At 38.5% G+C, this 24,458-nt stretch overlaps 1 protein-coding gene across 2 annotated transcripts; it reads right to left on the bottom strand.

Annotated features, from left to right (window-relative positions):
• Positions 1-4,841: 4,841 nt before the first annotated feature.
• LOC103712275 (nuclear matrix constituent protein 1b-like) lies at positions 4,842-21,144 on the bottom strand. 2 transcript variants are annotated; one of them, XR_015968670.1, is made up of 8 exons: positions 20,408-21,144; positions 13,680-13,889; positions 9,995-10,248; positions 9,361-9,631; positions 9,178-9,261; positions 7,104-9,037; positions 6,647-6,975; positions 4,842-5,362 (listed from the first exon to the last, which is right to left on the bottom strand). XR_015968670.1 is itself a non-coding variant. In XM_039115718.2 (8 exons), exons 1-8 carry the CDS (start codon positions 20,624-20,626, stop codon positions 5,219-5,221), a joined length of 3,456 nt encoding a protein of 1,151 aa, XP_038971646.2. In that variant the 5' UTR covers positions 20,627-21,144; the 3' UTR covers positions 4,842-5,218. The 2 variants fall into 2 exon arrangements, 1 of the variants encoding a protein (XP_038971646.2); XM_039115718.2 differs by having other exon boundaries at positions 6,647-6,986.
• Positions 21,145-24,458: the final 3,314 nt, after the last annotated feature.

The raw sequence follows: 24,458 nt of genomic DNA, 5'->3' as shown, positions 1-24,458 counted from the left end.
CAGTGGGATAATCCTAGGAAGCTGATGTCAATCCTCCCCCTATCCTCCCCGATCAATATTATTTTTTTTTTATTAAAACGAATATTTCATACATCATAAGTGCATATATATCGGAAAAACATCCTCAATCAATCAATCAATCAATTCCTCCCTGCAGCTTTCTATCGAGGTGGGTTCAATCAATTGACAATATGTCATCCAACATGGTTGAATTACGCTGCAAGTAGGTTGTTCAAACCACCTACCATTGATTGATAAAATTCATGTTCACGGTCAACTGAACCCGACTCGTCTGGACTTGTTACATGAACCGGAGAATCATTCTAGTGGAAGAAATTATACCCTACATTACGTGCACCATAAGATCATGCATTAGATCAATCATCTTGCCTTTTTTATAGATTCCACTCGACATCAAGTGCTCGTCGTGGTGATTAGTCCACCGGAAGGAGATGAGCCGATTGGCATGGTGCACGACAATTTAGGGTTATATAATTTGCCGAGAAATGGGGCACCTAGTTTGGGGCATTAACCAGCGGGCTGATTGGAGCCTGTGTCAACCAAGAATCGGCCCTTGGACTCTAGTTCTGCTCGGACGGCGCTCCACACGTCACAAGGAACGCAGAGATTGTTTGAATTTGGCCAAGAAAATGTACATGAAAGACTAACAAAGGTTGATGTTGCACGGCATTTGATCTACTCCACACATTTGTTTTCTTTGGAACCATATTCCTTGGAAGTGTCCCATTTGTTGTGAAAGTTCTTTCGATGAACCATCACCATCTGGATGGTCTATTCTTTAGCAATTTAGCCCAGGGGAAGCGAGCCTACGGTGACTTTGGCTGTCCTATTCCTGTGGGACTAGAATGCGTCCGCCCCCAGATTTTGAGCAGCTGCTAAAATTAGGCAGAAATCCATGATAGCGTATTGCTCTTGAAGCAAATGATATGATAGGCAGATGCTGCACGTTACAAAAATAGCCCTTTGAACGGGGCCTAGAAATATTACGTCGCATGCAGCCTAAAATTATCTGCGGTGCACATTTTGCACTACAAAGAGCGGTACATTTTAGATAGCCACCATATATCTTAATGATAGAGATGGATGGCTGTCAAACATGCATGATGTACGGCACACAAAATGCGGCATGCAACACTTTCTCTATTTGATAGCAGTTTATCTCTGTGATCAAGTAATGTGCCAACCATTCAAAGTTGTACTTCTTTGTACAGTGTAAATTGCGCACCGCAGAGGATCCATGAACATCAAGAAAACTTGCTCGCTCCTCTCTCTAAGTTAATATGGTAGGAATTAGTTGTTCAGATCTAGTGTGTAGTGTTTAGCCTGCAAAGGTGTTGCTTAGGTTTATTTTTTTGTTTGAACTTTTTTTTGATAAATTGGATTTATTAAACACATCTAGAATAAATACATCAGTAAAAATTAGAAAATAAAAAAAAATGATAATTCAGAAGGAAGTAATTCTAGTGTGATTAGCTACATATGTTGTCATCCAGTCTGCAATATAATTAATTTTTCTGTAGACATTCATAGTGGAGCCAAGGGAAAAGTTCTCTTCTTCCCCTTGCTCTAGATGAGATCAAGCTGCAAAAAGATTGCCCTAAAATCCTGGATCTGGTCCCCTTTTGACCCTCCTCCACTGCATTTGGCAGCACCATCAATAGCTCAATCCTAACTTCTAGATCCTTGTCCTCCCCTATCCAAAGAATTCCAAGGATGATCATGCCTCTCTTGCCCCCATCATGGATCCCTTCCCCTAATTTTAGATCTTTGAGGGCCCTAAGGATAAGCAAGGAAGATGGAGGGGATGGGGAGCCCAAGGATGGATTGGCTTATGACTAGAAATTGGGGAATATCAGGAGTGGATCCCTAATGAGTAGGCCTCTCGAATACTAAAAACTATATCGTACATGGTGTGCGCTATATGACCGTGCATGCCACCAATCATAGTCACTTGTTTCTGGAGCGCATCAAGATGAGCGTCTAATGAATGGGGCTCACAAGAATGAGTGGCTATGATTGGTGGCGCACATGGCTACATGGCGCACACCATGTAGGATATAATTCTCCCTTAGTCCCCACTGGGCGACTTCCTCTCTCTCAAAAGTCCTCAGCCTACTGGCTTTGCCTCGCCTACTGTTCCTCGGCCACCCGAACAACCACCTGCATGCACCCTCCACCATGTTCATCTCCAGTTGGGTCGCTAGGCCTCAATTGAGTCGGGCCCATGTGGGCATCGAATCGGACTCGAGTTCAACCTCAGCCAATCTCCGTTTTCGGTTCAGTTCAGGCCACATTCCGATTCCAGCCCAAGCTAATTGACAATGCTGCCGTCTCTTTCTTTCCCTTTTGATTCTATGGTTTATTTGCTTTCTAATGAAATGTGTAGGGTTTTTCCTCTTGGGATCCTTCCTCCAGGCGCCTGGCCCGTTCTAACGTGGGCCACCCAATCCTTGGGCTCGTCATCCACCATGAACTCAGCTGCCGACGATGTCTCCGTTTGGCCACTCAACAATCCCGAGCACTCCCTCCGCCTGCCCACCTGCTGGTACGCGTACCCACCACGGAAAAGTGTGCCATCAGGCTGATCTTGCGCATTGACTTGTCTCCTTGATGGATTTTTTTTTTTTTTTTAACCAGCATTCTATATAGCTCTCACATGAGTACGGCCAGACAAGTCAAAAGAAAGATCGCTGATGCCTTCAGTACCATGTCCTTTTTTCTTTTTTTGCTAAACCAAAAGAAAAGAGGGGGGAGAGGAAGCCTCACCCTTGTAGCAACTCTTATTGGGCTCTCTTCCTGTTGAAGAATGTTCGATACGGGTAGACAGGTTTTACTCATATCCTCTCTACCCGTGGGTTATTCCACGTGTGAATACGTCACACCAGCATAGGGGCGGCCCAATACATTTGGAGGCCTAAGACGAATCCAATGAATGAGGCATCTTTTTTTTTAATAATAAATTTTTTTAATAAGTATAAAATATTTAAAAAAATGATATGAAAATAGATAGCTATCAAGTACACTATTTCAATAAAGATACATGAATCTAATAAAGATAGGCAAGAAACCTTTTTAATTTAATATTATTTTTGAATGAAAGTATAGAAAAGTAATTATCCTAAAAGAAGGGCCATGAAACTGATTAAATAACTGAGATAATGCTTGGCAATACTGTTTACCATGTCAAGCAAGAGCCGAATAGGAAAAGGCCATCCCATGGCACTTCATGGTCAAGGTAAAGAAAAGAATTTGTCCATAAAAGAATCTCTCTATGAGAGAAAGTAGGGTCATTATGGAAAATTCACTCCATCTAATTAATAAAAGTCCCATCCCACCATCTCCCCTTCAAGTGAGTACCCAAGCAGCAGCCGCAACATCACAGCACAGCAGCCATTCAACCCCCTCCCTCCTTCTCTCTCTACCACCCAAGAGGGGAGAAGAAACCGAGAGGAGAAAATTAAAAGAATCTCCACCCTCCAAGAAGTCTCTTCTTCCTGATGGCCCAGCTGGATCAGGAGTAATGTGAGGGAAGGAAAACCAAGACCAAAACCAAACAAGAGAAGGGATGAAAGATAAGAGTGGCTTCAGGCGTGTATCAAGCCAACCAAATTCCTCCTCTCTCTCTCTCTCCATCCAAAACAAAACTACCGTCCCCAACTTCCTAAATTTTCCCTGTGCAGGCCAGGAAACTCTCCACCTCCCTTCCATCAAGGGGGAAGACTCATAGCCAGCTCCTATTCCCGTTTTATATGGAGCCTTTGCTTCCTTTTGGTCACGGTCAGACCCAAGAAACTTCACTCCCTCCCTCCCTCTCTCTCTCTCTCTTCACCTTCCGGGGGTCTTCCATTGGCCCGGGGCCTTAGGCGACCGTCTCGGTCGCCTAAGGCTCGGGCCGGTCCTGCACCAGCACCACTTAAGTACCGACGGACCAGATGGCGACTCCACCGGACAAACCAGGCAAAGGGCATCCGGTTTCTGCATTTAATTAATGCCACGCATTTCGAATCTAGACTACTCCGATGAAATTTTAGCTCCGTTCCAACCGTGCTACCATCTCGGCGGTTTGTCTTCGACCTTAAAAAAAACCTCCCTTGGGTGATGTGCTTTGATGGCGTAGCGGATTTCGCCGATGGGACCTTGGCTGGATGGCCCCCTCCAAGCTGCTTCGAGCATGCGATGCCGTCAACATCCCAGACTGATTCCGTGGCACCGAGCAACTTCTCCGACAGATTCCGTTCTAATTCTGGCGACCAGACCGGAGACATGATTGGCAACTGCAGGGAGTAAGGACATATTTGTGAATGCCTGAGCTGCAACCACCCAATCCCATCGTCAATCCTGCATTACCATATATCTCTCTCAAACAATTGGTGCCGTGGGGGACTTAACCACGGACAATTTGTTCGTGGGTCATCCTTTATGTTATTTTTTTATATATAAAACGCCATGATAGAAAAAATAAAAGTACGTTCTGTCTTCTGACATCGAAGGAAAAAGACCACTGTCCATACACGGTTGAGACGAAGAAGAAGAAAAAAAATAAAAAAGAAAACTCTAATGAGGTCTACAATAACATTATTCTGAATCCAACATTAACTTATGTCCCATAATCATTCCGCGAGCCTTCGCCATCAAGATTCAAGGCAACTGATACCGACACACCCAGCTCTTCAACCATTCTCTAGGTTCCAGGTGTTTACCATTTTTTTCACCTTCCCGCTACTATTCTTCCTCAGTAAAGAGAGATCACACAAGTAAATCTCAGCCAGAGATATATATACCCTAAAATCACGGTCCACACAAGGAGATCAAAACTCGTATACATAGAACATTCAAAATACACTTCTATGCACTAACTCATCACTCAAATACATTCCTTACATATTCTGCACACTAACAAACATCACCTTACATGTTTCAAACTGAAGCAGGGAAAAAATAAAAGAAAAAAAGTATGGATACCATGCGCTGATTACGAAAGTACCGCTTAGGGATCCAATGCATGTGCTTCAATCTTCTGTGCCACAACCAATGCCACATTAGAAGCCAGATGATTCTGAATTCTCCTATGGATGGTTTAGTTATAAGAAAAAAAAAAAAAAAGCTAAGCAAAAGCAACAGCTATACAAGAAGCATTAAGATATCAGTATGCAGCTGTAATGAACTCTAACATCTATGACACAAGTAATCTACATGCTCAGGTAATGATAAATTTCCATAATTTCTCTTTCGTAGATAACCTATCCTCATCCTCCTCCTCAACTTCATCATCACCATCTCGGTTGCATCTATCCTGCTCTTTAATTTTGCCACCATCATCAGCAGTTTGTTCCATTGTAGACTGACATTAAAAAAGGAAAAAGAGAGAAAAAAAGAAACATGTAAGAAAGTGCAACAAGCCTCCCCCTCACCCCAAGGAAATTTGAAGATGGCGGTAACTTTAAAGTTTACCATAGTAAGTTATATAAATCACAAGCAAATAAACAGATAATTAAAACCATTCTGGCAAAAATATGTTTCGAGGTACATAAGGAAATCCACATGCTGCAAAGGAGGCATAATTTAAGACTAATCAGCTGGCTTACATAATTGGGTACTGAGACTATTGCCCTGTAATTCTGGATATTTTTGCCATAAAGGCAATGCATACATTTGAGTCAAGATTGGCCAGTACCAATACTTACCTGCTACTGTTATCTGCTATAACCAATCCACTAAATCCTCGTGAACTTGTATATCACAAGTTCATCGGGAAAAAAAATCAACATATGAGATGATCCAACCTGTGGATCGGTGGCACTTGCAAAGTCTAAATCAGTGCAAACAAAGCAATTTGGACCATGTAAGTGCTTTATAATAAGTTATTTAGGTCCAAGTTTGAGTCTCCAAGCATTTATAATACTGAATAGCTTTCCAAAGGAGAGTGTGAATTTTATAACATCCAGGCTAAAGAAGGGATAACAGAAGATGTGTACAGCAGAAGCAAATAGGACTGGGAGGGAAGAATACTGTAGAAAATCATTATGATCAAGAAAGAACAGTTTATTTTTGGGAAAAAAAAGCATAATTAGAGTAATGTTTGCCAAACCATAGAAACTAACAAACTGATGATGCCATAATTGCTAGTTATTTTTCTTTTTTTTTTTAGAGAAAGGGAGACCCACCCCACCCTATAATTATCTAGGGTCCAAATACTTGGAGATGGACCACCCAAGACCTGAACTCAAAACCTCTAGTTGCTAAATAGAGGGGAATGACTATTAGGGCAAGCTCCAGTTCACAGCAGAATTACTAATCACTAAACTAAATTTAATAACATTTGACATAGTTAATTTCTACTTTTAAGTTTTAAAGTTAAAATCTTTTTCATATTTCTACTTTTCTAATAGTTGCTAAATAGAGGGGAACGATTTTTTAGTTGTTGCTATGAGCCAAGTCATGGTTGCTAGATGAAGCATTATATAAACAAATGCTGGAATTCTACCCATGTACCACAGTAATAGGAAAACATGATTAAAGATCGTTGGTAGGAGTATCAGATTGGAAAGCATGAAAATTGGCCAAATCCCATGAATTTTGAAAATGAACAAATTCAAGAAACAAAGGCATTTTGAACAGAAATTACCGTAGTAATCTCCTTTGATGGTTCTTCAGCCTCGAAGATCACTTGGTCTCCTACTTTTTCTTGTTTTTTCAGCATTTTATGAAAATTTGAACTGTACAGCAAAATACCATCTCCAAGAAGCGAATAATTTTCTGATCCATGTGAATCTCTATTTTCAAGAATATGAGGACATAGTACTGTAGATGTGTCCTTAGAAACTTCTGGTGTCTTTGAAATTGAAACTTCAGGATTTTCATATTCTTGATCTTTGCAACCCACAGGCAGTTCTTCACATCCTGAGGTGGGATTGAGTGATGATGGGTCACAATCATCTGAGTTTGGCATTTGCACTGTAAGCAGGCTAGCAACATCACATACAAGTTAGAGAATGCACATAGCTAAAAGATACCACGCAACTTCAGATTACATTAACATGCATAGACACACATCTATAGAGAAAAAAAAAATACAGTTATACCAGTCAGAAGTGACTCCTTCCACATCAGCACTCCCATTCTGCCTGGTTTTCCTCTGGTGCTTCTGACTTGGTTCTAACTGCATGTCAGCATTCTCATAAGATAATGTGTTGTGAAGCCTTTTTCTTCCCAATGGCAATGCACTGTCAGCATTTCTAGATTTCTCAGAATCTTCAATAACGTGGCTGACTTTATTATCTCTGTCGCCTTCAATTTCGGCATTACACAAGCCTTCATTTCTTTCCACATGTGGTGAATCAGACCTCACAGGCTGGGCCTCTCTTCTTCCTGTTCTCTCATGACCTTTTGAATCCATTCCCTCAGATGCAACAGATGGAATTTGAAGGTCTTTCCATTTTGACAAGCTAATTCTTTTACCATCTCCAGAGTTTTTGTTCCTATGAGAAACAGACTTTTCAGAGCTGTAACCATTTCCCTCAGACACTTTTGCAAACTTGGCTGAGTTTTTGCATTCAGCGTGTTCTATATTTCTTTCTAGAGAATGCTTGAATATCACCTCGGCACATTTCCTGACCCAGGATAGAGTAGTGGATGTTCGAGGTGAAGCATGGGAGGTCTTCTCAGAAGGCAACTTCCGATTAGAACCATCATTAACAGTGATCTTCTGTTCAATTGGATCATCAATATCATGTGCAACATCAGCATTTGTGTTTGTTTTCAAAGAAACCTTCCATTTATTAGGTGTCTCAGATAGAGCCCTATTTTCAGATTCAATGTCCAAATGTTCCAATTTTTTAAGACGTTGGATCTCTTGATAAATTTTTTCTCTATCTGAATGCAACAATTCCCTTTGCTTCTGTAGCTTCTCCCGTTGAATATTGAGTGCTTCGATGGAGCTCTTTATCTCAGAACACTCTTTTTCTCTCTTCTCACGGTCCAGAGCAATCTCCATTCGCTCATCATTAAGCTTTTGCATCTCAGATGCAACATGTTCCAACTCCTTCACAATCAATTCCTTTTGAGAATTTATATGCTGGAGTTCTCTGGCCTTTTCTTGATCAAATGCTTCCTCCTTTTCTCTTAAATAAGTTTCAATTTCTTCTTGTCTTTTATCCATACAATTTTCTAATTCCTTCTTCTGAATCATAATGTCTCTCACAAAATCCTCTCTTTCTTGCTGAATCTTGCTGAACCAATCTGAATGCTCACGCTCCATCTTGCTTAAGAATTCCTCCCGCTCACGAGCCAAGGACTCAGCATCACTCTTGAACTGATTACGCAAATTTTCCTTCTCCAATTTAATGATATCATGTTCAGTTTTAAGGTACTGGTCCACTGTTTTTCTCTCTTCAGCAACCCGTTCTGCTTCTTTTCGTAACTCTTCTCTTTTTTCATCAATTAGCTCCCACTCAATCTCAAAATTCTCCTTTTCTGCCTTCAATTTATCAGCTTCAGCTATAAGTTCCATCTTTTGGGCTCTAAGATTATCAATTTCTTCTTTAAGTTTTCCTTCCAGAACAAGCAATTCATTTCTCTCAGCTAAAGTGAGCTCTAGTTTCTCTTGTGCACACTGGATTTCTTTCTTCTCATCTTCCAGGGAAGATTTAGCATTCTCAAGGCTTTGTTTCAACTTCAGCATCTCCCCTCTTTCATTCTGCATGTTTTGCATCTCGATTTCTGCTGCTGTTTGGGTAGAATGTAGATTTTGTTCTCTCTCCTCCAGTAATTTCAATTTTTTCACTACATCCTCTTCCTTTTCTGCTAATGCACTCAACTCAAGCTTGATAGCATGTTCTCTTTGCTGAATAGCATTTTCTCTGTTACTGAGATCAGCCACCTTAGCCTCATTAGCCGTTCGTTTGGCCTCCATCTCATCCTCTAACATCATGCGCCTCTGTTCCAATTCGGCTTCAAATTCACTCCGCTTCCTTTCCAGAGCAGACTGATGTTCATCCATAAGTCTTTGTATCTCATCCTGCACTCATCATAAAATGTAGAGTCAATATATATAGAGGAGAAAACCAAGAGAACTGATTCTGAAGCTTAGCTTAATCTCTAATCATTGACCTACATATAAATGGAGAAAAATTTGTTAAGAAGCAAAAAAAATCTCACATGTTCTTTGCAGGCAACCTTTTCTTGTAAAATTAGCAAATCACGCTCTCTTTTATCAAGCAAAGATTCCCTCTTGATCACAGACTGCAAGAATTAATTAGTAATCAAAAATGAAATCCACTAAAGAACAGCTGATGAGTATAGAAAAGGAGCATCTCATTTAAAAACAGAAAATACACAGACCTCCTCCCTAGTTGCAAGACCAGCTATTTTTAGATCCAAATTGGAGTTTTCTTCCTTCAGAGCTTTATGTTTTTCTTCAAGATTTCTTCTTGCTTCTTCCAATTCTTTTTCAAAGCAGCTTAAATCTTTCGATCTTTCAAAGATATATTCCTCCCTCTGATTTAATAAGGTCTGTGCTGCTATCAACCTCTCTTGCTCCTCATTCAGAATTTTCTGCCTATCGTATAGAGACTGCCTTTCACTGTTGATTTCTTGTTCCTTCGCATCACATCTGCAAAATTATTAATCTATATCACGAGAATATTCATCACACAGGTCTATTTCAACAAAAGATACAAAAGCAAATAAAAGGTAGCAGGACCCCAAAAGGGAAATAGGTTTCAAAATAATAATCAGAACCATCATGTGCAGACACCAAGTTGCCGATATGTCAGATGTCCACAGTTGAGGCAAGGAAACAATAAAATGTTTCATGTAAGGATTAGTACAATGCTATTGAAGAAGACTATCGAAGAAGATAATTTGTCTATTGGACAACTTCAGAAATAATTAGTTGCCAACAGGAATTCTTGATATAAATCTCAGACAAAGTGCAAAAGAAGGGAACTGCAAAACAAATTGAAGGACAACTTACTCAGACTTAAAAGAAATACGATCCCTCCTAAGTTCATCTTCACGTGCTTCAACGTCCTGTAAGTTTCTTAATGCAGCATTACGGCTCCGGCTGGCCTCTGCATGCAAAGATTCTGCAGCAAGCAGCTTTCTTTCTGCCTCATCAAATTTCCGTTCTGCAGCTTCCATCATTTGACGAGCCTCAGCCAGTTTGTTTTCATATGCAAGCTTTGTTTCCGCAGATTCAGCACGCATATCATGCAAGGCCTTCTCAATCTACATAAAAGACAAAAATAATGGTACGTTATGTCTTAAAGTCATGATCATAGCCTTATCTCAAACATTAAATACTAGAGTAGCTCAATCACAGAAAGCTGCCTAATATACATTCCACTCATTTCATCAATGTAGACTCAAATATCCATGCCTAACAAACCTCTTGTCTTTCTTTAACATAGATCATTAGAACAGAATTTTATCCCTTTCTTTGAAAAATAAATTTTGTTTTAACCTTAATGAGAACATCACCTATTATTGCATGAGAGAGCTGTGCCAGCTAAAGATTAGATAAAGGAAGAGTACTTGATAAGTTCAGTTAAGATAATGAAGGTATAGTTTAGATATTGGAAAATTATAAAAGTAGATCAAAAAAGGAAAAAACTAGAAAGGAAAGATACATAAACAATTATATTCATGTCTGTGATTTTGTATTGTAATCAATGAAGACAGTATGTAACGGCTTTGTTTAGCAGATCAACAAAAACAATGAGGCCATATCATTATAAAATTAATAAAAATATATCATCGAAAAGGATATCCTTGAGGGTAACAACAAAATTAAAAAGAAAGCTCGTCTAAATTAGCGTAAACTTGTAGAATTTTCAACATGATTGCATCCGGGGTGCATCTTAATTTCTTACATCCACAGGTGCCTATGGCTAGCATGCAATTGAATCCATCAAAGAGCTAACAATGTGATATGCTGGCACCAGCACTATGGATCAAAAACATTACTTTTGCATGAGAAATCTGGATCAAAAACTCTTGATGAAAGAAATGGTTTCAGATCCAGATTAAAAAAGGATATGAACAACTGAACAACATGGAGACCAAATATGAGGAAAACATTAGTGCTGTCAAAGATGATGACTACACCTCCTATTTTAAAGGAAAAAGCATCTGAAAGGAACCTTTGGCAAAACAGTGTTGATAATTCAAAATCCAAATAGATAGGATTTTCTAAAAACATGCTATCTATTTTTTAAATCTATTTTTTAATCATAAACAACGGAAAAGCAACCCCAAAAAAGACAAGATTCCATGATCAGTAAGGTAGGTTTCATTCATTGAAAAGGTAACAAGCACCAGTAGAGATTTCCCAAAAAGGTTGAGTAACAGCAATAAATTACCTACAATACCAAAAATAGAATAAGGCAATTTATTAAGGACTAAAATGTGTATTATATTCATGTTCATAAACAGTAAGTGCCACTGAACAAACAGTAAGTGCCACTGAAAAAACAGTAAGCTGTTGCAACAAGTTACAAGAAACGACAAGAAAAAGAACACAAAAACTCAAATAGGTTGAGTAATAGAGATGGGAAATAGGAGAAGGTTTATGCTGCAATGGCTTAAAGAAGTAGCAGTTGATTCAGTGTAGCTTGAATCAAATTCAGTCAAACAGAGATACCAGCCAGAAACTTGTTTTGATCTTGTTTCAGGCTAAATATGCAAAAGGACCATTAGCCTGGCCTAACAAGGAGTTTTAAGCTATGCAATCTAGTATACATACATCTTCAGGCACTTAGATGACCTTCAAATAGTTAATGCTCAGAAAATAGGACTACAAAATGAACCTAACTAGAAGGATTTCTTCAATATGATATTACCAATAATGGCTACTAAACACATTGCTAAAAGCAGCTGCTTATTGTAGGATCCCCTCCATTGCGGACTCTAAGAAGTCACACGCAAAAATGATAGAAACGAGACTGAAGGAATTATGAATATTTTGCAATTCATTGTTTAAAATGGAGCATGAAATAATATGAATGGAAGCAATTTAGGGATTGGTTTCCCACCATCATTTAAATATTTCAGCTTTCAAGTACGGGCTGCCTTGATCATGAAGGCAAAAAGGCTACATAATGCTCCAAGTGGACATCAAATCACTACTTTTGTTTATTCATGTTTAACAAAGTAGAATAACTGAAACATATTTGTGTTAGTCAATTTTTATGCTGTTACATACTTGAGAGAAACTAGATATGCATGAGAGAGAAACCATGTTTGCCACTTGCAAGAAATCTAATTCAAATAAGTGGCATTTTATACTTTTTTTATTGTTCAAAGTAATTAGAATTCTAACCTCTATTTATTTTTAGCCTTGATCATTTTATTTTTTATTTTTCTTGTTCTCTTGTTTTTGTTCCATCAAAACCATATATTTTCCTATATCCTTTTCTTTTCTTACTCCTTTTCTTCCTATATTCATCAGCACGTTCTTTTTGCTGTCACTTAAAACAGATACCAGTTCGAGAATTCCTTTAACATTTTATATTATTAATTTTGACTTTCATGATCCCTGTTCTAATTTTCCAGCATTTGATCTGCGCACACAACACTCAGCAGCAATATCTCTTTCCAATTTTTATTTGTGCACCTTGTCTTCATCCATTTCTTCTAATACGTAACCTAGAATTCTTTTTCTTTTTTTAACTTATTCCTTTAACAATGAATGCAGCTAAAGCTAGCTAATCAGAGGTGAGAAAAGTTTTTGAACCCTTTTCTTTTTCTTCTTTGTCATGTCAGTTAAACATTATAAGATTCATATAAAAAAAATAAGAAACATTGAAAAATTCATTTAAACACTAACATGCAACAGTAACAACTATTCTAGGGTGGTACTCCAACAACACAAAAACTAAATTTCAGAATATTCAATAAATTAACCTGCAATCTGAAAATCGGCTCTTCAGAAACCATTATGTTTGTCCAATGTTAATGCAGTTAAGCTTTGACAGTAATTTTGACATCACATTCAATATCGTTTCTCATGATCCTTATTAACAAATGAAGGGCATATGTATACTGAACAGTTGATTCCATGCAATGTACCAAAACTCTGGCAATATATCCTATGAAAATTTTGAAAATAATATCTGTGTTTTGTCCTAGAAGTTTCAATTCTTAGCACCTGTTGGAATGGCACATCTGTTGCTGCTGTTCTGAGGGACTTACGAGATATTACGGATCATACATAGATAGCCATGTTTATAATTTTTCATCTCATATCTTATGCTAATATGTCACCCACTTTTTTTTATTATCTTCTATTATAGCTGATGATATTGCATGCAGACTCAGATGCATATATTGGTGTCAGACAACTGAACACCAAACACTCCTGCAGTGGACAAATCATAAAGCAGTCTAGTCTACACATGTCCGTGTAGTATTAAAAGTTGCACCAACATAAGCCTACCACCTCTCTGGAACTACAATCACATAATCGCACAAGATCGCAGAAAACAGAAAGATGCATCTACAGATAGCAGAACAAAAGCAAAATGTTACTTCAATAATGATATGCAGCAAATATAAATATCAAAAAGAATTTTTTAAACACATGCATATGTTTGTGTATAATAATAAAAATAAAAAAAAGATCTGATTCGAACAAAATTCTTCAGGTGATGTGTTCTTACATTTGCTACACATTCTTTCTCAATGCCTAAAGCTTTCTTTAGGCTCTCTTCTCGTTGCCTTGCTTCAGCTAAAGCAGATAATTGTGCTGCTTTCTCGCGCTTATATACAACCTCAGCAGACTCAGCAGATATTTTAACTTGTTCATATTTTGATGTCCATTCCTTCCTCTCCAATATAAGAAGTCCCATGTGATGTTGATAGTCATATACCTAAAGTAAATTAATTGATGCAAAAAAGATTCAGAGCAAACATAATAATTAATATTTGATTCATGTGTAGTACAAAAGAACTTCTGACATCACAAATTCATTTACTAGAAATAATTGCACATTCCCAGGAATCAAATACAATGTTCAGAGGTTAAACTACGTAGAATATAACATATAACAGAAAGACTGCATTTATATTTTACAAAATCATCAAGAGTTTGTTCATTTTTATGGTAGAAACAGATAACAACTCAAAGAATCAAATTTCATCATCATAGTGAAGATGCTACTGCAGAGTACGAAAGGCCAAAGCACTCAAATAGGAACTCAATCTGTTCAAAACCTAAACAGAAGCAAAAGTTCATGTGAATAACAGCTACTACTACTAAGGGGGAAAAAGAACAACAACTAGAATAATAACAACACTAACTACAATAATGGCAGTAGAAGAGCATGAAAAGTGACACCTTGGCACTTATTCTCATAATGGAAACTGACAGAGATCAGTGACCTTTTGTAACTATTCAATTAATGACTAGAATTTCTGATGAACGTCATATGAGAAAAGAAAGACAATCCAGCAGAAGGTCTAGGCGAAATAGCTCACACAGACCTGAAGTTTCACCAGTAATTGTTTTCATCAGTCAACTAAAATGACATAACCAATTGATGAAACATATCCATAATCACAAGCAATGGCTGTTGCTTTATAAATCCTGCTACACAATTTATAGATTTAGGACCACAACCACCATCACTGCAAAACCAAACAAGCACCTAAACAAAAGAAACCAACACCCTAATATTTTTCTGATTTTTCTACTTAAATGCTAATGAAAAAAGTTAGTTTTAAATGACAGTCATAAGGGAATAGATTAAGCAAACCTTAACAAGACCTGCTGTGCTGACGGAGCCTCCTGCTGAAACAATTGCAACTAGCCAGCTAGCAAAAGGACATGGATAATATAGTTGTTATGACCAAAACCTTCGGATAAGTTTACTCTGCTGCAGTGACATCTTCTGGAACTGTTGGTCGGAAATTTAATAGCAGCAGGATATATGGGCAGTAAAAGCCACTTCTCACTGACAAAACAGTGGCAAGAGGTGCAACCAACCATCAGAAAATAGAATGGCATGATTCATGAAAGTTCATCTTCCCCTATGCCCAAACCTGGTGGTTGCTAATGCAACATATTTGCCTCACTTTGCTTGAACCATGATATCGTGGAAGTATATGAATCGTAAAATCAATGATGAATTCTCATACATAGAATTTATGCTTATCCAATAAGGGAAAAGGAAGTAATTCCTTCAATTGGCTCAACTTGAATACCTTAAAAAAAGTTAAGGAAAGATTAAAAAAATGGCGAAAGTAGGGTCTAGCATCCACTTGCTTTCTTTAATGAATTTCAAATTGAGTTTCATAGTCTCAATTTATACTAGTGAGGTCTGCCCTTGTATAATTCGAGCCGGATTCCTATTCTATTTAAAAGATAACACAACTTTCCCGAAATAAAAATGCCATGGAAATGTTAACATCCCACACGAGGTAGATCTCAACTTCTACATCGGCTTTGTCTTTAGCCACTCCGTCTAATTCTTCTCGAGTTGAAAAATATACCTAGTCAAAGATTTTCTCGGAAAGCACTTTTGCTTTGATTGGCCCATTTCGAGGTCCAAATGATGGATTACTCTGATCGCTTAGTGCAACACACCCTTAAAAGGTGGTGCCGCATCATCAATCTCGAAACCTTACCCGATTTCAAAAATAGAGCAGCTCAATCAAACAACATATAGTTAACTTATAGCTTCTAAAGTTTGGCATGTGATTCAGCTTCCTAATGTGGTGAATCTCACTCCTAAACCCTATCCAGTCTTTCCCATAATAGCCAAAGTGATCCACCTCAATCATATGCCCAAACCCATAGGTTGCTAGCACAACATATTCGCCTCACCTTGCGTGAATCATGATGGTATGGTAGCATATGAATCATCAAATCTATGATAAATCCTAGTGGTGCCCAAATATTGCCCAATCATATTATGATGATCTAGAGGCGTGGAGGGCACCGATCAATCACTCGATCCACAATGGTGGAAGGCAGAGTGCCGATATGTCATGGAGAGTCGCGGATCTGCACATAAAAAGAAGAAAAAGGCCTCCCAAGGTGGCTCCAATTGGACCTCCTCCGGTACTTAGGTCAAGCAGGGCTTTGGAATAATAGTGAGAAATAGCAAGAGAAGATAAAATAAAAAAGATCAGAGTAGAGTAATCATCCTAGATCAGTAGACCTTGATTGCCTGGCCTAGAGTACTCGACCTCGGCCTTTGAGAGCTCGACCATTGAGAGCTTGGCCATAGGAGACTCGATCTAAGAGTGTTCAATTTGAGAGTCCAACTTGTAATGCTCAGCCTAAAGTGCTCGACTTTAGGCCTGGGAGCTTAGCATGGAGTGCTCAACTTGGAGCTCGGCCTAAAGTGCTTGACTTAGGAGCTTGGCATGGGAGTGTTTGGCTTGAAGTGCTCGACCTACTGAACTCGGCTTGGGAGCCCGACCTGAAGTGCTCGCCTGGAATGCTCGGCCTGGGAGTTGGGCCTGGGAGCTTGGCCAGGAGTGCTCAGCATAGGATGGCCTCCAGGGACTCGCGTCTTGATCTACAAGGATGCGTGTCCCATGTGCACAGCACTCATGTCTCGGGTGGCATAGAAGGGCAGCCTCCGGAGACTCACATCCTGGTCTCTAAGGATGCTGGTCCCGTACGCATGACACTCGTATCTCAAATGGCACGAAAGGGCGGCCTCCAGAGACCCGCATCCTGATCTCCAAGGACACACGACCTATCTAAAAAGGAGACAATGTGCAGGGATGGCCGTGGAAGAGGATTCGAATGTAGAGATAGCCATGAGAGCTTGAAAGCCTCTCTGTAGAAGCCTCTCGCCACGAGAGCTTGTTGCCAATGAGAATTTAAGAGCCTCTCTTTAGGAGATTCTTGCCATTAGAGCTTGAGAGGCTCTCCTTGGGAGCCTCTCGCCATCTGTGCTCGGAAACCTCCAGCCATTCTCCTCCTTTGGAGTAGAGAAGGGAGCGTGGATCTATTATGATTTAGAGGCAAAAAACAAAGGATTGGCGTAACTTCCTTGCTTATCAGGATTCAAATCTATCGTAATCTCCTTCCTTGTTTGGACCATGCCAAGAATTCAAATTTTTTTTGAATTCAATTTTTTTTAATTCAAAATTTTTCAAAATGCTCATCGCGTGTCGACCTATGATAGGCAGATTAGATTTAGGCCACATCAAATCCTAATACAAAAAATTAGGAAAATTAAATTTGTCCAAATGAGTTGAGGTTTCCTACTTTCTAAAGTCTTTCAAGCTATCTGCTTAAGGAGTTTTGACAACTTAATATAAAAGGAAGTACATAATATGATAAACTTAAGTCCATGCCAATATTTTCTTTTTGATGAAAGAATAAGCCATATAATAAAACACATTAAAGGTATGAAATGAACTAGCATCATCTATTTGATCTATTAAACCTACCTCTAGAGAGCTCAGATGATGATTTGCCACTTAGTCTTCAAGAAAATTCAACCACATCACATGCACAAGGTCAAATCAAGCAAGAACATAGGTGAAAACAAAATCTCTTCTTCTAGGCTTAATGTTGTTGCACTTGGACTTTGAAGTCTCTTGTCAGTGATGGGAATTGCCCCCCACAATTTCATGGTTGTTTTGATTGCCTTGACAACTATTAGTCGCTCCATTGTTCCATAAATCTCAACTAATTTAGCTAAGAGTTTATGTATGTTTATATAGCCTTAAAGAAGTTAGATTCTACAATTCTAAAACTTTAAGAAACTTGGATACCCAAGTTCGATGTTGGAATGCAAACGGGCCACGCCAGAACCATAGATCTCCAAAATATTCAACAAGGTCAAATAGAGAACAAACACCAAATAGTGCAAAATTTGGTTCGTAAGCTGGCTCGTTTGCATCCCTATTTCTGAGCAAAGATGCATCTAAAACTCAAATTGTCCAAACACATATTTCATAAACTTGTAATGCTATATTTAGTTAACCTTTTGAGCTACTATCCCGAAAAATCAAAGCTTGCTCCAGGAAAAAGATTGAATTAGTTTAAATAGTGATATCAATAGCTACATGATCAGCTTTATTAAAACTAGGACTGCAAAAAAAAAACCTAGCTGTTTGTTTGCCCAAGGAAAAAGTTAGAATGAGTATGTTTAATTAGCGATACTAAAAGTTATGTAATCGACATATCAGAACTCAAGCTACAAACGCACTAGGCTCTTCATGAACAAATGTGGGCTCAACTAGATGATATGCTCCTTCAAGCTCACTCGGCTAAGCAAGCCAAGCTTAAACATCTTTTAGAGCTTAACTCATTAAAAAAAAAACCAAGCTTAAATACTTTGGATTTGCAAATATAAATACTAGCTTGGGTCGGCTTGATAAGAAGATTGCCCAAAGCTTGGTTTTGATCATAGACAAGCCTAACTTGGCCATATGTTGTCAAGCTCAGCTGAGTTTGTTTACTCTTTCTTATTACTCAGTTTATTCGCATTCCTAATCAAAACTAGTTTCATGGAGGTACATAGGAAGGTTGAACAGGCCAGAATATAATCATTCATGATAACACTACAAGGTGAAAAGAAGCTCATTTTGACGGAAGGTACATGCCTTGATCTGATTGAATAGCAAAAAGGCTGTAAAGCTGATGAAATTGAATAAAACAAAATTTCTTGATGATGATAATTGCTAATAAGAGTCAATTCTATCACTCAGTCAAATCAGCATGTAGATATGCTACTCAAATAGTTCACCTCTCATCTTGATGTGGTAACCAACAAGCGAAGGTGCATCTTGAAAGAATCTGTGGCATATCAACTACTTTTCCCAAACTATTAGCTGAAGTATTATTCTGAATCACTTCCACAAGCATAGCCCCTAAGTGTTTTCCCTTAGTTTTCTTCTCCACAGAAAGCATTGTATTGCTAGTATCAGGCAAAATTATTTTTCCCAAGAGCAACAACGGACCAGAAGAGGTGGCATGCAACAGAATTAGCAAAAATATGGGCATAAATGAGCAGACAAATGGACACATATTATTATAGGAAAAGAGGACAGAGTGATGAACAATGGATTGAGATGATTTAATTATGAATGGTGAAGATGAGTGGCTATCTTCAAGGGCAAAGATAGGTGGACGGCTACGGGGGCTATCAACACATGGTTTCCCTTAACATATGTCCCTCTTCTCCACTTCACAACAAGCAATGACACTACTACCTTAACCAATCAATGACAGTATGTTCCTTATCTCTAATTCTCAATTGGACATATTTTTCAAGTGCAAATAATAAACACATTGCTAATCAGAGTACCCAATTCTACATGTTTCCATTGTAAGTAGGATCCCAAAATACATGAACATACAACAGACAGAGGGTGTAGTCTTGGGTGTATTCATGATTGAGCACTGAATATTCTTCACATATGAAAATCATCAATTGCCATGCCAAATCTGATTGGCTGTAGAAGAGTAGCACTTCATCTCCATTTCTTTCTTGTCCATGGCACACCACACTGTCCCCTTTCTTCCTCCAGATCTCATCCAATACTATAGCCTTTCTATTCCTCCATAACTTACCCATGGTCATTGTCTCACCCCTCCCCATGCCATTCCAAAATCATCATTTCTTTCAGTTTGATCTTGGAAAAAACTCATCCTTGTTTCATAATTTATATACGATTTTGTCTCCCATTTAACTTTCTCATTCGGCAGATCTATCGTTCATGATCAACAGCTTATATTGCCATTACTTCCATTGCTATTCATGAAAGCTATCAAGGTCAGCGAAGGCACTCCAAGGCAGTTAGTATAAACTGCTGGATCCATGTTATTTCTACCCTCATCACCCTCTCAAGAAGGTTTACTGCTTCAACTCTTGGAACCAATTTGATTTTTTCTATATAAAGCATTTTTTAATTATGTTGTAGCTCATATCAAGGATTTTTGATTCTTCTGTTAAGATTTGCATATGTGACAAAAACAAGAGTAAAATTTATTAACTAGTGTGTTTCTTCCCCCACTTGGAACCGCCAGTGTCCAGCCTTGAGCCAGAGTGTAGTTTGGGCAAGAAAATATTAATAATGGAAGAACCGAAATGAAAAAGTAAAATCTAAGAATAAAAATTTATGAGAAAAGAGTCCATTTTCTCCTTTCTTTTTTAGTTTAATCAAATAAGAAACCTCGATCCTTGGAACAGCATCTTCTTAGAATCAGTTTTCCCAACAAACCGTTCTGCCCAAATTTGCTCAAAGCCATATAAAATTTTAAAACTTCTTTCCAGATTCTCTTTTAACAATCAAAATTCAACAAAGACCGCCTATCTAAACAACCAAAAAACCTCACAAAAAGAAGAAACAGAGTCAAAAACGGAGCACAGTCCCCACAGCCTCAGTGTGAAGAGTGTCGACAGAAGCGAAAATATACCTCGGATTCGAGCTTGGAGATGTAAGCAATGAGGGCGGCCTTGTCCCTCCTCTTCACCGACTCCTCATCGAACCCCGCCTCCCGGAGACGCTTCCAGATAGCGTCGTCCCCCAGCGGGGTCCCACCGTTGGCCGGAGGGGAAGCACCGGCAACTCGCGGAGCCGGCGATCGGGTGGCGGCGACGGCCAGCGGCGAGGCCCTCGGCCATGGGCTCGCCATCTCGTCGACGGAAACCCTAAATCGGAGAGCAGCGGAGGAAAAACTCGGTAGCGCGGAGACCGAATCTTGGACTCAGAGGTCTCCTCCCTCTTTTCGGCTTAGAGGGGAAGTGAAATGAACTTTTGCTGTAAAGATCCTTCCGCGGAGTGGGAAATCAATTTTGAACGAGAGATCCCTCCGATGTACGGTACGAGAAATGGGCGGCTCGATTGGCTCCGGCCTTCCATCTTATCGGATCCGCGCACCTCCAGTACAGTTACCTCCCCCATTTAGTAGGCCGAGAGGCGATAGCTGAGGCATGATTCCGCGAAGTTGGACGAGATTTCCAAGGGTGAGCGAAGGTGAGGGCACTAGGGCAGACGAGAGCCGCCTTCGGTTGGATTAGTAGTTGTGTTAGTAAATGGACACTTAATGTAAGTTTGGAGATTCATGCAGGGTTTTGACTATAATAGGTGGTGCAAATGGAACCGTAGCTTTTGTGCTTTGAAATTGATCCAATGAGAGGTGGGGCTGCCGCCAAACTTCCATAGGTGTAATCACATAAAAGAAGCAAATGGACCTTTCTTAGGTCTCCTTTGGTTCCAAGGAAAAAAAAAAATATATATATATATATATATATATATCTAATTTCTAACGGATGGGAATTAAAAAATCTTATCTTCATGAGACTGCTACTTTCACATCCTTCTTCTTTACAAACTCCAACCAAACATAAGGCAAAGCCTTTATTTTTCCATTGATATCGCTTTTTCTCCTTCTCTTCCTATAAATCAAACGAGTACTTGTAGATACTGAGAGGAGAGAGAGTGTTTGTGTTTGTCATTTAACCAGAAAGGAAAAGTTTTTTTTATTATTACTTTTAATTAAACTTGGGAGAATTGATAATTTATAGTATAAGTTTTATAGAAAAGAGGAGAACCCATCTGCTTGCTTACGCATAAAATGAACTTTATACCAACTCATTATGGTACAACCTCATAAAATAGTATTTGAGAGAGGTGAAAGACAAACCTATTATAGTATGGTAGTGTATTTGCCAATTCTTGATTCCATATAGAAAAAGATTGGAATAGACAACCATCATTTGTTGATGGTGATGAAGTGAAGAGATTGCATGGGAGTTTTTAGCGGTACTGTGGAGAGATGTCAAGGAAATGGCATCTACCATGCAATATTAAATTCTTTGGGAAATAAAAAGGTTAGATCTAGCTTCCCTATTTATGGGTGAAAAGGATAAATCGCTTTATAACCCCTTGAAATTATCTGTAAATTGAATTAGTGTAGAAAGTTAAAATAAAGGACTTCTAAATATCATGTTTCTTTTTAATAGATGTATGTCCTTGTGAAGTGAAAGATTGAGAGTACTGACATCACCAGCAAGGAAATCTCCATCCATTGTAACTTTTGCACAAAAGAAGGTTAATCCTTGTTTCCAAAGGCCAATGAAAGAAAAGTTTGGAATGCAAAGCATGATCCAGTGGTTGGCGTCACGAAAGAACATCAATCATTCTTTGGCATGAAAGATACAATCTAAACCTATCATGAAGATACTAATCAAGACACATTTCTTTACATGTGGTATGACAAAATTTTAGGCGTGCTCCGCTCATCAGCGAGCGATCTAGGTCCCACTATTTAGGTGAGACTATATTAGTCCATTTGGAAAATTGTACTTCATGGATGATGAACAAAGTAGGTGGCCCCATCCACCCATCTACTGATCTACCTTTCCTCGTGTTATTGTCATCACTAGGTCTTGAAAAAGTATACCAAAGTGATGATAGAAGGAAAGATCGGACGAGCGATCCAAGTTTGGATCAGACAAATCGGGTTTAGGTCCAAACCCAAGCCAAAATAATGAACCATCTATACATGCACATTGTAAATTCAAGTAGCATCAAAGTTAGCCCCCATCGACTCAGTATTTCTTCAGTTGAACCTCTAGTTTTTTTATGCATATTACTAAATAGTTTGGTCCTTTTTTATGGCATCTTAATTCTATGATCTCCTATGAAAGCATGATCTTCGCAATCGTCAATTTTCTTTAAGGATGACTAATTGGGATTTTCCCTAAATGATAATTGCAATAAAATTATCAGCCTAATAAGGTACACCATCTTATGATGTTATCATTTGCCATCACCAACCATCAAAAAGCAAAAAAAATAGCATAAGCAACAAAAAAAAAAAAAAAATGGAACAAGCAAAAGAAGGCACTAACTAATTTAAACAGAGGGAAGCCACTAATTTCACAATCCCAAGATAACAAGTTGATCCAAGTTTATTTGAATGCGTACAACAGAGCTCATGCTCAAGTGTGATTAATTGATTGACACAGAGGATGTAGTATTACTAATCTAGATACTATAAAATATGATTTCTCTAAGACATGTTTCATCTAAAACAGAGAGTGACCTGTTTTCATAAAACTTTTTTTTCAGGTTTTATGACTTACTAATTTTTGAAAAAGGAATTTTGTGGAGAGCAACCAAACAACAAAAATCGTTCATTTTTAGTTTTACATCACCTTTGTTTTAGTAACTTATCAACCAAACAGTCCCATAATTTCCTTACTTTGAGATGAACAAGTGCTTCTGATTGTTGCTTGCATTGATAGATACAGCAGTTCCCAACCAATGACTTTCATATCATAAAATGTTCTTCTAGTGCAGTCGGAGCTTTGCTTCAATATGGTTGAATTCTAACAAAGTAATCTACAAATTGTCTCCCACTTGGGAGGTTAATAAGACTTTGCTCACATTACTTCATCTGTAAACTTATTAACTAATTCTAACCTGCAACAAGAAAGATCAAGAGAAAATATAGTCACTCCATGACAATTAACTGGTATTTACATAATATTATGTGAGACCAAATCACCAACCTAGGCCAACTCTGGCCAACATCAGATTACATAATAAAAGGAGCTTTGTCAGCAGAAAAGCTGATTCGCACCACTCCTATAATCTATTATCAATTTAGTCTAATCAGCAGCCCTTCGGTGGATGACAAAGGAAATGATATATTAAGTAAATAAGCAACAAACAAGAATCCAATGCTCGTTCCAAAGTCCATACTTCCTTCGGCTCGCCAAGCATTTATATAAGTGCATACCCTGACACAGCCCAAACAACAATTAGGCCGTAAGTTCAATCACACTTGGTTTACGAGGGAGCAACTAAAGTTGCTAAGCAAGCCATGGAGAAGGTTTCCTCGGTTGCAGTTAAATGTTTAATAAAAGAGAAGTAAGAAGAAGAAAATGATGATGATGACAAGTTTGAGATCTATGATAATTCTAAATAAATATTATAATCCTCTCGTACAAGTTAAGGATATCATAATTGCTGAGTAATAGGCAATTCAATCTCATGAATAGGTGTGTATATATACAAGGGTGTAATCATACCAGCACTACCGCACATCATTAACATCAAAGTCGGTTGCATAGCCCATTCGATAGTATTATGAAAATGATAAAGAGCAGCTCCTCTGTCAAGCTACATCTGCAGTCACATTCACACTCGCAAATTAAAATTAGGACTGGCAACTTCTTATCCATATGATAATAGATGAAGTTGATTTGGATTATAAATAATCCAAATATAAATAGGTCGATGATGTGGCCCAAATTTGACCGGCCAATCATGAGCTAACATGTGATACTAAGGGAGAAAAAAGAACTTATTTTAGTTGGATAAATCTTCCTAGGTTGAACTAAATAAGGATAACCAAGAGGTTGCTTTCCACCTAACTTAGGACTCGACGGCCTAATACCGGTTGGACAAGGACTCTGTATCTATAAAAAGAGGCTTGGCATATCAGGTATGCAGAT

The sequence above is a fragment of the Phoenix dactylifera genome, chromosome 9, assembly GCF_051530095.1.
Source record: "Phoenix dactylifera cultivar Ajwa chromosome 9, Ajwa_hap1_PhDact_Kaust_v1.1, whole genome shotgun sequence".
Lineage (NCBI taxonomy): Eukaryota > Viridiplantae > Streptophyta > Magnoliopsida > Arecales > Arecaceae > Phoenix > Phoenix dactylifera.
Note: the sequence above shows the minus strand (reverse complement) of the source record. Positions and strands in the feature narration are given on the sequence as shown.